This window comes from Macrobrachium rosenbergii, chromosome 12 (assembly GCF_040412425.1).
Source record: "Macrobrachium rosenbergii isolate ZJJX-2024 chromosome 12, ASM4041242v1, whole genome shotgun sequence".
Classification (NCBI taxonomy): Eukaryota; Metazoa; Arthropoda; class Malacostraca; order Decapoda; family Palaemonidae; genus Macrobrachium; species Macrobrachium rosenbergii.
The window spans coordinates 64,871,748-64,885,319 of record NC_089752.1 but is presented as its reverse complement, the minus strand read 5'-3'; the positions used below and the strand labels follow the sequence as shown (position 1 = coordinate 64,885,319).

General features: G+C 36.5%; 2 protein-coding genes and 1 long non-coding RNA gene across 3 annotated transcripts in view; 2 read left to right on the top strand and 1 right to left on the bottom strand.

Moving 5' to 3' along the window:
- LOC136844040 (alpha-2-macroglobulin-like protein 1) overlaps positions 1–1,554 on the top strand; it is a 28,120-nt gene extending 26,566 nt beyond the window's left edge. Inside the window, exon 4 of the mRNA XM_067113055.1 lies at positions 1,405–1,554. Within this exon, the coding sequence (XP_066969156.1) occupies positions 1,405–1,554 (150 nt within the window). The remainder of the gene's footprint in view (positions 1–1,404) is intronic.
- Positions 1–13,572, bottom strand: part of LOC136843705 (uncharacterized) — a 462,741-nt gene that overhangs the window by 301,055 nt on the left and 148,114 nt on the right. The gene's annotated exons all lie outside the window — the stretch shown is intronic.
- Positions 5,475–8,243, top strand: LOC136844254 (uncharacterized). The gene is made up of 3 exons (XR_010854793.1): positions 5,475–5,554; positions 6,814–7,012; positions 7,958–8,243. It is a non-coding gene; the product is annotated as an uncharacterized lncRNA (long non-coding RNA).

Sequence of the window (13,572 nt, the reverse complement as noted above, 5' to 3'; positions counted from 1 at the left end):
AATGTCTATTGAAAATATGAAACAATTTGTGGTGAAAAGACCTGAATAACAACGCAACAAAGGTCTTGAAAGAATACTTTAAGAAGTCTTGGCCTGTCCTTGCCTGCCGACGACGGATGAATTCGAGCTCATCGTAACAAAAACAACGGCAGTCAGCCACCCTGTTGGAATTCTTTTCCTTCAAAATAGGCTTCGTTGACGTGTTTAGAGTTTCCTTTTCAATACAAAATTACGTATTTAATTGGTATACATCTAGAAATCTTAATATGTTAGTGTTATATTGCCCAAGAAAGTTGAAATCAGTATAGCCACTGAAGCTCCTCACAGGGAGACTACTAGGTGATGCAAGCGTGAAATTCCATGTAGGAGCTGTTTATAATAAGGAAATTAGAAAGTATATGGTGCGGTGTAAATTACAAGGCTAGGTTGCATGTGATGCGAAAATGAGATTGCCCAAGCCTTTTAAGAAAAGTATGAAGCTAATTGCCTAAGGTAGTGGCTACCTATATGGATTGCCGATGGCTTTCACAGGCAGTGAATTGCCAAATACAAGCCAAATTACTGATGCATGACAGGCTATATATATAAAGTTCTAGTTTAGTTACGGAGAGAAGCATCTCTTGTCGCTCTCTGCGCTGATATATTTATTAAGGAATTTTCAGTATTTCCTTTAGGCTAATAGCCAGATACTTAACCCAACTTAGAATCCTGTTCCTTTCCTAGACCCGGGGCTTCACCCCATGGACCCCCTCCTGACTTAAATATGCATCCATAAGTAAACTAGAATTTTACCAATTGCCATTCCCTAGCCTAGTGAATATAAAAATATGTTATGTGGAGGATGGCACGATTCATTTTTGGAGAGAGCTATGTTGGGTGATGTAATTTTAGTGATAGGCAAAATTGGAGAAATACTGTACAAACAACCCTTACAGGGAGGATGTTAATATATATATTTTTTTCATAAAGCTAATTTGGAGGATGTGGAAATGCATTTTCTTGACACGCTAATTTAGAATTCTTTATTGTTTTTTGGGAGGCCACAGGTAGATCTCATGGGCTTAGGGTTCATTACTCATGACTCCAAAATATTTTCTACCTCAAGACTAGCACAGAGCCTAGAATCGGGCATGCATAGAGGCTTTTTGTTGGGAGACAGTGGTTATCCATGCCATTCTTATATAATGATACCATTTCTTGTTAATACACACAAAGAAAGACGTTATAATGCTGCGCACATCAAAACTCGCAATCTTATAGAACGTGCCATAGGACTACTTTATAAAAAAAAAAAGGTTGCCGTTATCAATACCAGTTAGAACAAAGTTGAATAACACCAAGAACATAATAATTGCTTGTGCAGTCCTTCATATTTGTGCCATAACAAACAAAATACCTTTACAGGATGAAGAAAATCTTGAATTGGATGATGCTGATGAACCTGATGTGGGTATCATTGAAAGGGCTGACAATATCCAAGAAGCTCAACGTAGGGCCCACATTGTTGACAGTTTTTTTTGTAGGTTGAGAGATTATGTATTTGTTTTGTGTTAATTAGGTTTAAAGTATATTTTTCCAAATTTTGTACATCCCAAAAATGCACCTAGGATGATATTGCAGCTGTTTTGCTTACAGTGCAAGGAACCCTCAGTTCTGGTGACTTGCACTTTTAATAACAATAAATCTATAATCTTATCACTTGCATCATTTAAGAACCCTTTAAATATTGAACTGGATAGTGGCAACACATTAAACCAAGAATGCTTTTGTCAGAAAGCTAGCAGCTGTATGTGCATGGTAAATTGTACCCGATACCAAGAAAATGAAAATACACTTCTTATTGACTTAATGAAATATGAAAATATAACTTATATGTTTGCCTTTAAAAAGGAACACTAATGGATTTATTTATTTTTTTTGGTTCATCCTGAAAAAAAATATTCAATGGCAAAAGCAATCTAGGGTTAAAAGAAGTAATTCATTCTAGATTACTAGAATTGACTGAAAGGATAAAGGATAAATATTTTTACATAAGATTTATTCAGAAACTCTTACCATAGTTGTCAATCTGACACCCTGAGAAAGACATGACTGTTGTACTTGCAAGATAAAAATGGTGATAAAATATTTGAATACAACTGTGCTTCAGGTCAAATCAGAACACCATTATTTAGAACTTCACTTATGATGTCTAATACAAATTATTCAGAAACACTAGTTTAAGAATTATATCATAACAGGCTGCCAACGCAAGAGCCAGTGTCCTGCAGAAGGCGAGGGCAATCTTTAAGTTGATCTTGATTGTATTGTAGAAGAAACACCACTTTCTAATTGTGCTGAGGTTAAAAGCAGTGGCTCCGTTATACCTGAAAATAATAAGTAAATAAATAATTGATCTACTGCACCTTAGATGTAAATCTCTTCTGCAGCACGCGCACACACACACACACACACACACACATATATTATATATATATACATACATATACATATATGTATACATATATATATACATTACATACATATTATTATACAATTATATACATATATATATTGAAAAATTGCTAAAATTACTTGTGTTGCATTAGATACTTCATTAATTACACCATCTTCTAGCACAGTATTGCTTCTAGGCTTAAATATGTGCAAAACAGTGAAAGATGCTAGGCTATAAAATCTTTGGGCACTAAATAGTAGCTATTTAAGAGGCCTACCCGTGATTTTAAAAAGCTTTTACTGAAATCTGGCAAATCAACATATTCACATGACCTTCCAACTAAGCGTTCACACTTCTGAACTGAGTATACAAGTGCTGGAACCTTTAGGGTCACACAGCATTAAAATGTTATCTTAAACCCAGCCATCAATAATAAAAACATAACCATTTTGCTTTCCCCAAAGGCATTACAAACTTTCCTGACAGGAAGAGTGTAATGGCCATCAAAAAGTTGAAGGTTCACTAGTTTATATATTTCATTCTTGAAAACATCAGAGCACTTACTTATTGTAACATCACGTATGGGCTCTTCTGTTTCATCAACTTGATGAAATGTTTCAATCACATCTTGTCCATGGTTAATTCTTCTGTCATCAGTGATGCAGCTATGACAAACTCTTCAGAAGACTTTCGAAGAAATGGTGGAGGACCACCACCCAGTTCTGCATAAATTCTTCTTGATGGCAGCATCTACCTGCTTCACTCTAGTAAATAAAAAAAAATATTAGAATAAAAATATGTTTCCCCATTGGTTTTCTAATTTATTCTAACGACTGTGACTTTAAAAACGGATTGCAATGAAATTTCAAAATATAACAATAAACCTACTGTCCTGTGTACTTCTCTTCCACCTCCAGAATAATAAGTTAAAACATCTATCGCGTTTGAATTCATAAGAAATGTCATTTAAGCATTTACACAAATATTAATGAGCACTTAAGAAAATAAGGTGAGCTTTCTGTGGCTGGAAAAGTGAGCTGCACATTATAAAGCATAATAATACCACCTAAGCTAATATAGTCTGGCCTAAGCAGTTCACATACCTGCCACAATGTATCGTAGCCTTGCATACTGGTAGGCATTATGCAGGCTTCAGACATGCTTAGCCTACGTGTGAACTCAACTTGAAAAAAAAGGGCTAGCCTATTTCAGGTGTCATCCTACTCCAAATCATTTGACCACCTGCAAACAACAGCCAAGATCTCAAATGTCAGCCCTAAACTTTTATTAAAAACAATCATTTAGCCTAGTTTTGCAAGCAGGTATCACACGTTAAAACAGTTTTATAATTTGGAAAACCTCGTATACCCATAAGAAAAAATAGCCAAAGTTTACCATCACTTTTTAAAATACTAATAAACTGGCTGTAAGCTAATGAATGCTTATTTACTTGCAAATCTGCCCATTAACAATACGATAATACTACTGTGTGCTCCAGCCCTTCTATCCACCATGAAAATAAATTGTAAGACCCTCCACATAGCTATTCTGAACCTAAATTAGAATATTACCCAAATTTCCTAATAAAAGACATTAATAATTACAAATTCACATCAAATTATACAAACCTAATGCCTGATACACCAACTGCTTTTGTAATAAGCTGGACATTACTGACCTAACCTCTCCTTGAGCACCCCTGCTTATTTAGCTGGGGCTATGCCCCTCAGACCCCCTATGATTTGGTTAGCCTAACCTTACTTAACCTATTCTAATATGTTCCATTCTATTTATTTGAAGATTAATATATTTATATAATATAATAGCTTTAGATGATAAACTGGTGTTCCTTGGATAAGCTAGGCTAGGCTAGCCTGATGTGATTATTATTAACAATTTAACAGGCAGCACAAGCCTAGGCCTTTCATAGCCTAAATTTCTTTTAACCTAACTGGTAGTTTACACCATTTTGATCACAGCAGCCTAAAGTTGCCTGACTACAATTACAAAACAAAAATGCTTTCTTACCTGCGGTTTACATGGTCGAAACAGCGCTTGACTGCATTCATGAACGAGAACGAGGAGGTTGGTCAGGATACATGGCGTTAAACTAGTGTTACATCTTCCCACGACCCCTCACGGTTTTTCCAAAGTTCTGCTTCCTGTAGATCGGTCGGTGATCACATTCTCATGCTCCTTTATTAAATTAAGAAGCATTAAACGCTGAGAATCAGCTATTGTGGAGTGCACGCTCCATATTCCTGATTAGTTGCTTGCGTATTTCCCGACTCTTTGTTTACATTTTCGCCGGAATCAGGACAGCAAATATCAAGTAAAAAAAATATACTACAGATATGCAGTATCTTTTTCTAATAAATAATAAAGACATAAGGACATATTAATTCAATATCACTGTAATAAAAGAAATTGCCTATGATACTGATAGAGCCTTGTAATCATCGATTCCAGGCATTTCATTCCCAGTAACCGCATATGTTGGTAAACCTGCTTAACCAGCGATGCGATGCGATGGAGTTGACGCCGTCGTACGATTTCTGGATACCACGATATTTCTATCGTCCCAAACGAAGAACTATCGTGGTATCCAGAAATCATCGACGCCCTCGACTTCATCGCATCGCATCGCTGGTTAAGCTGGATTACCAACATATGCGGTTACTGGGAATGAAATGCCTGGAATCGACGATTACAAGGCTCATCAGTATCATAGACAATTTTTATTACAGTGATATTGAATTAAAATGTCATGTCTTTTTATTTATTAGGAAAAGATACTGCATATCTGTAGTATTTTTTTTGCTTGATATTTGCTGTCCTGGTTCCGCGCGCGAAAATGTAAACAAAGCTCGGGAAATACGCAAGTAACTAATCAGGAATATGGAACGCACCCACAGTAGCTGATTCTCAGCGTTTAATGCTTCTTAATTTAATAAAGGAGCTCTGAGAATGTGATCACCGACCGATCTACAGGAAGCAGAACTGGAAAAATCCGTGAGGCGTTGAGGGTTAGATGTAACACTTTTAACGCCATGTATCCTGACCAACCTCCTCGTTCATCAATGCAGTCAAGCGCTGTTTCGACCATGTAAACCGCAGGTAAGAAAGCATTTTTGTTTTGTAATTGTAGTCTGGGCAACTTTAGGCTGCTGTGATCAAAATGGTGTGTAAAACTACCAGTTAGATTAAAAGAAACTTAGTTATGGGGCCCAGGCTTGTGCTGCCTGTTAAATTGTTAATAATAATCACATGAGGCTAGCCTAGCCTAGCTTATCCAAGGGAACACCAGTTTATCATCTAAAGCTATTATATTATATAAATATATTATTCTTCAAATAAATAGAATGGAGCATATTAGAATAGGTTCAGTAAGGTTAGCCCTCCAAATCATAGGGGTCTTAGGGGGCATAGCTGGGCTAAATACCAACATGGGTGCTCTAGGAGAGGTTAGGCTAATAATGTCCAGCTTATTACAAAAGCAGTTGGTGTATCAGGCATTAGGTTTGTATAATTTGATGTGAATTTTCAATTATTAATGTCTTTTATTACGAAATTTGGGTAATATTCTAATTTAGGTTCAGAATAGCTTTGTGGGGGTCTTATAATTTATTTTCATGGTGGATAGAAGGGCTGGAGCACACAGTAGTATTCTCAAATTGTTAATGGGTAGATTTGCAAGTAAACTAAACATTTATTAGCTTACAGCTAGTTTATTAGTACTTTAAAAGTGATGGTAAAACTTTGGCTATTTTTCTTGTATGGGTATACGAGGTTTTCAGATTATAAAACTGTTTTAAAGTGTGATACCTGCTTGCAAACTGGGCTAAGTGATTGTTTTTAATAAAAGTTTAGGCTGACATTTGAGATCTTGGCTGTTGTTTGCAGGTGGTCAAATGATTTGGAGTAGGATAACACCTGAAATAGGCTAGCCCTTTTTTTGTTGAGTTCACACGTAGGCTAGCATGTCTGAAGCCTGCATAATGCCTACCAGTATGCAAGGCTACGATAGATTGTGGCAGGTATGTGAACTGCTTAGGCTAGACTATATTAGCTTAGGTGGTATTATTATGCTTTATAATGTGCAGCTCACTTTTCCAGCCACACAAAGCTCACCTTATTTTCTTGAGTGCTCATTAATATTTGTGTAAATGCTCAAATGACATTTCTTATGAATTCAATCATGCGATAGATGTTTTCACATATTATTCTGGAGGTGGAAGAAAAGTACACAGGACAGGACAGGTTTTTGTTATATTTTGAAATTTCATTGCAATCCGTTTTAAAGTCACAGTCGTTAGAATAAATTAGAAAAACCAATGGGGAAACGTATTTTTATTCTATTTTTTTTTATTTACTAGGGTGAAGCAGGAAGATGCTTCCATCAAGAAGAATTTATGTAGAACTGGTGGTGGTCCTCCACCATTTCTTCGAAAGTTTTCTGAAGAGTTTGTCACAGCTGCATCACTGATGACAGAAGAATTAACCATGGACTAGATGGGATTGAAACATTTCATCCAGTTGATGAAACAGAAGAGCCCATACATGATGTTAGAATAAGTAAGTGCTCTGATGTTTTCAAGAATGAAATATATAAACTAGTGAACCTTCAACTTTTTGATGGCCATTACACTCTTCATGTCAGGAAAGTTTGTAATGCCTTTGGGGAAAACAAAATGGTTATGTTTTTTATTATTGATGGCTGGGTTTAAGATAACATTTTAATGCTGTGTGACCCTAAAGGTTCCAGCACTTGAATACTCAGTTCAGAAGTGTGAACGCTTAGTTGGAAGGACATGTGAATATGTTGATTTGCCAGATTTCAGTAAAGCTTTTTAAAATCACGGGTAGGCCTCTTAAATAGCTACTATTTAGTGCCCAAAAGATTTTAGAGCTTAGCATCTTTCATTGTTTTGCACATATTTAAGCCTAGAAGCAATACTATGCTAGAAGATGGTGTAATTAAAGAAGTATCTAATTCAACACAAGTAATTTTAGCAATTTTTTCATTATATATATATATGTAATTGTGTATGTATGTGTGTATGTAGTATGTATATATATATATATATATATATATATATATATATATATATATATATATATATATATATATATATATATATATATATATATATATATATATATATATATATATATATATATAGGCTACATACACAATTACATATATATATATAATGAAAAATTGCTAAAATTATAAAATACATGTATACATATATATATATGTATGTACAGTATATATAAATTACATGTATATATATATATATATATATATATATATATATATATATATATATATATATATATATATTATATATATATATATATATATATATATATATATATATATATATATATATATATATATATATATATATATATATATATATATATATATATATATATATATATATATATATATATATTTATTTACATCTAAGGTGTAGTAGATCAATTATTTATTTATTTACTTATTATTTTCAGGTATTATGGGGCCACTGCCTTTAACCTCAGCACAATTGGAAAGTGGTGTCTCATCTAATGATGCTACCTCTACAGTACAATCAAGATCAAGTTACTTAAAGATTGCCCTCGCCTTCTGTGGGACACTGGCTCTTGCGTTGGCAGCCCGTTATGATATAATTCTTAAACTACTGTTTCTGAATAATTTGTATTAGACATCATAAGTAAAGTTCTAAATAATGGTGTTCTGATTTGACCTGGAGCACAGTTGTATTCAAATTTTTTTTTATCACCATTTTCATCTTGCAAGTACAACAGTCATGTCTTTCTCAAGGTGTCAGATTGACAACTATGGTAAGAGTTCCTGAATAAATCTTTTCTTACGTAAAAAATATTTATCCTTTATCCTTTCAGTCAATTCTAGTAATCTAGAATGAATTACCTCTTTTTAACCCTAGATTGCTTTTGCCACTGAATATTTTTTTCAGGATGAACCAAAAAATAAATAAATAAAATAAATCCATTAGTGTTCCTTTTTAAAGGCAAACATGTAAGTTATATTTTCATATTTCATTAAGTCAATAAGAAGTGTATTTTCATTTTCTTGGTATCGGGTACAATTTACCATGCCCATACAGCTGCTAGTAACTCTGACAAAACCATTCTTGGTTTAATGTGTTGTCACTATCCAGTTCAATATTTAAAGGGTTCTTAAATGATGCAAGTGATAAGATTATAGATTTATTGTTATTAAAGTGCAAATCACCAGAACTGAGGGTTCCTTGCACTGTAAGCAAAACAGCTGCAATATCATCCTTGGTGCATTTTTGGGATGTACAAAATTTGGAAAAATATACTTTAAACCTAATTAACACAAAACAAATACATAATCTCTCAACCTATAAAAAAAAACTGTCAACAATGTGGGCCCTTTCAATGATACCCACATCAGGTTCAAAAGCATCATCCAATTCAAGATTTTCTTCATCCTGTAAAGGTATTCTGTTTGTTATGGCAGAAATATGAAGGATTGCACAAGCAATTATTATGTTCTTAGTGTTATTCAACTTTATTCTAACTGGTATTGATAACTGCAAACCTTTTTTTAAGTAGTCCTAGGGCACGTTCTATAAGATTGCGAGTTTTGATGTGCGCAGCATTATAACGTCTTTGTTTGTGTGTATTGGGAGCAAGAAATGGTGTCATTATGTAAGAATGGCATGGATAACCACTGTCTCCCAACAAAAAGCCTCTATACATGCCCGATTCTAGGCTCTGTGCTAGTCTTGAGGTGGAAAATATTTTGGAGTCAGGAGCAATGAACCCTAAGCCCATGAGATCTACCTGTGGCCTCCCAAAAAACAATAAAGAATTCTAAATTAGCCTGTCAAGAAAATGCATCTCCACATCCTCCAAATTAGCTTTATGAAAAAAAAAAAAATATTAACATCCTCCATGTAAGGATTGTTTGTACAGTGTTTCTCCAAGTATGCCTATCACTAAAATTACATCACCCAACATAGCTCTCTGCACCACATAACATATTTTTATATTCACTAGGCTAGGGAATGGCAATTGGTAAAATTCTAGTTTACTTACGGATGCATATTTAAGTCAGGAGGGGGTCCAGGGGGTGAAGCCCCGGTTCTAGGAAAGGAACAGGATTCTAAGTTGTAAAACTAAGGTATATTTAACTTCTAAGTTGGGTTAGGTATCTGGCTATTAGCCTAAAGGAAATACTGAAAATTCCTTAATAAATATATCAATGCAGAGAGAAACAAGAGATGCTTCTCTCCGTAACTAAACTAGAATTTTATATATATAGCCTCTCATACATCAGGAATTCGGCTTGTATTTGGCAATTCACTGCCTGTGAAAGCCATCGGCAATCCATATAGGTAGCCACTACCATAGGCAATTAGCTTCATACTTCTCTTAAAAGGCTTGGGCAAACTCACTTTCGCATCACTGGCAACCTAGCCTAGTAATTTACACCGCACTTTCTAATTTCCTTATTTTAAACAGCCTCCTACGAGGAATTTCACGCTTGCATCACTACCATCACCTAGTAGTCTCCCTGTGAGCTTCAGTGGCTGTACTGATTTCAACTTTCTTGGGCAATATAACACTAACACATTAAGATTTCTAGATGTATACCAATTAAATACACAATTTTGTATTGAAAAGGAAACTCTAAACACGTCAGCGAAGCCTATTTTGAAGGAAAAGAATTCCAACAGAGGTGCCTGACTCTGGTTGTTTTTGTTACGATGAGCTCGAATTCATCCGTCGTCGGCAGGCAAAGACTTCTTAAAAGTATTCTTTTCAAGACCTTTGTTGTGCTGTTATTCAGGTCTTTTTACCACAAATTGTTTCATATTTTCGATAGACACTGTAGATAAATCACTTTGGCAAACGTATTTTGATGCAGAGTTGAAATTTACATTCTTTCAATTCTGCCATCGCAAGGGGGTACCCATGCGACGCCTCCTTCACCATGGTTCCAAAATTACATTGTTAAATGCGAATGCCTGCGTATGATCGTGTGGTTTCTGGATACGGCAACACCATGACGATCGCATACAACGAACCGTCGTATGATTTCTGGATACGAGCCTCTGCCCTTTCATACTGTCTTCATCGGGCGCTTGGCGTGTGTGCATATGTACGCGAGCTGGGCACATCTAAAAGCAAGTCTTGAGCCAGGGAAAATAGCCTTATAGTCTAAGGACCTAAAGATTATTTCTCCAATTTTGCCTATCACTAAAATTACATCACTCAACAGCTCTCTGCAAAAATGAATCATGCCATCCTCCACATAACATATTTTTATATTCACTAGGCTAGGGAATGGCAATTGGTAAAATTCTAGTTTACTTATGGATGCATATTTAAGTCAGGAGGGGGTCCAGGGGATGAAGCCCCGGGTCTAGGAAAGGAACAGGATTCTAAGTTGGGTTAGGTATCTGGCTATTAGCCTAAAGGAAATACTGAAAATTCCTTAATAAATATATCGGCGCAGAGAGCGACAAGAGATGCTTCTCTCCGTAACTAAACTAGAACTTTATATATATAGCCTGTCATGCATCAGGAATTTGGCTTGTATTTGGCAATTCACTGCCTGTGAAAGCCATCGGCAATCCATATAGGTAGCCACTACCTTAGGCAATTAGCTTCATACTTTTCTTAAAAGGCTTGGGCAATCTCACTTTCGCATCACATGCAACCTAGCCTAGTAATTTACACCGCACCATATACTTTCTAATTTCCTTATTATAAACAGCTCCTACATGGAATTTCACGCTTGCATCACCTAGCAGTCTCCCTGTGAGCTTCAGTGGCTGTACTGATTTCAACTTTCTTGAGCAATATAACACTAACATATTAAGATTTCTAGATGTATACCACTTAAATACGTAATTTTGTATTGAAAAGGAAACTCTAAACACGTCAACGAAGCCTATTTTGAAGGAAAAGAATTCCAACAGAGGTGCCTGACTGCCGTTGTTTTTGTTACGATGAGCTCGAATTCATCCGTCGTCGGCAGGTAAAGACTTCTTTAAAGTATTCTTTTCAAGACCTTTGTTGCGTTGTTATTCAGGTCTTTTCACCACAAATTGTTTCATATTTTCAATAGACATTGTAGATAAATCACTTTGGCGCACGTATTTTGAAGCAGAGTTGAAATTTACATTCTTTCAATTCTGCCATCGCAAGGGGGTACCCATGCGACGCCTCCTTCACTATGGTTCCAACATTACATTGTCAAATGCGAATGCCTGCGTATGTTCGCATGGTTTCTGGATACGGCAACACCATCGCGATCGCATACAACGAACCGTCGTATGATTTCTGGATACGAGCATAAGTTTGTAGCCTTCCCTTCAAGGGGCCTACACCTCCAATGATTATAACCTTCCCTAAAACCTACACCGCTCTCGCTACCCTAAAATGGGGGAATCTAGGAGTGTTCTTTAGCAGGGGGTGTGAAGAGGGGGGGCCTATTGTCCTGATTTCCAGTCAGGTGTGGAGAGAGGACTGCTTTTGCGTGTCCGCCATGTTGTTTTGGCCTAACATTCAAATGAGAAGCTCTTTTAATTAGAAATTCAAATTATTTTTGGCTGACTAAGAGGGAGGAATATAAATACGTGACAGGTCCCCCCCTTTGAAAAGGCATTCACACCCTTTCTGGAGTGAAGGTCTTGGCTAAGTAAGCTTTTGGTCCTGACTAGTCAGCTAGCATCCCTACATGAATTGTGCTTTTGCACTGCAGTAGCTAAATGGACCTACCTAACTGCTAGGAGGAGTACAGGGTTTGGCTAACTTGCTTACTACAACAGGCCTAACCTATCTAGGGGTATAGATACTTCTATTAACTGTCTCTAAAGACAGGAGAACTCTACTCCTAAGCAAATGTGCACAGTAAATATTTAATCTAACCTACTATCCTAAGACTCTGGCACTGAACGAGTTGGCACTGACTAATGGCACGCAAAGAATTATGATTAATACACGCAACAAAATTAAACATGAGTAACTTGAATGGTAAATCATGGTATGCAATTAAGGAAGGTACCAGTCTGAGTCTGGAATGGTTTTGAAGGAGGTTAGTTGAAAAAAGGTCAGTATGTTACAAATGCCTAAGGTGTTAGGAGTTAATATTACTGGGGCAGAGATCACGCAGGCTACCTTCTCTGGACAGGTGCCAGGATCACTCTGAAATGGAAGCGGCACTGTGCCAACTGGGCATGCGTGCCAGGGAGAGCTCTTGGCTCTGATTTGTTAATTGGATCTCTTCCGCCCCTTCTTCTTCTTCTTTGGGGTCCTAGGAGGTGATGAGGGTACCGACTTTGGAGAAAGGCCAGGAGCGCCGTCAGGAGCAGGATCAGGGGCAGCCTCAGTAGCTACAGGTTGGTCTCCTACTTCGGCTGCTGCAACAACCGTTGTGGGAGTAGAGCTAGCATCTGCATCCTGGCTGGACAGTTCCTGGTCAACCAGAAAAGAGGTAATGTCCAGGCCTACCAGAGGGTCATCCTCGGCAGGTAGCACATTTTACCACCTTAGCATTCATGTCGATATCCTTCAGTGGAATTGTAAAGACCTTAAAGTTTTAATGCATGAATTCAATACAGGGATTATATGCCTGCAGGAAACAATGTTAGGCAACTCTCCTTATAATTTTGGACTAAATTATTCAATATTTAAATCATATCCCCCAACTGGTGATTGTGCCCATGGAGGTGCTGCAATTATTATTAATAAATCTCTACAGCACTCCACAATACAATTAAATACAACTCTACAAGCTGTCACTATTTCAGTCATTTTGGAAAAGAGGATAACAGTCTGCTCCTTCTACCTTCCAACAGACCTTGCTTTTAACATTGGAGATATTCAGTCGTTAATTGCCCAACTTCCAGCTCCTTTGCTTCTCCTAGGTGATTTTAATGCCCACAACCCCCTTTGGGGAAGTCGGTTTTAGATAGTAAAGGGAAATTAATCGAAGACCTTATTGACAGGAATGATGTTACCCTATATAATAATGGATCAATGACTTTCCACAACATTCACTATAATCATTTCTCTGCACTGGACCTTAGTATTTCTTCAGCTAGTATCCACCTTGATTTTAATTG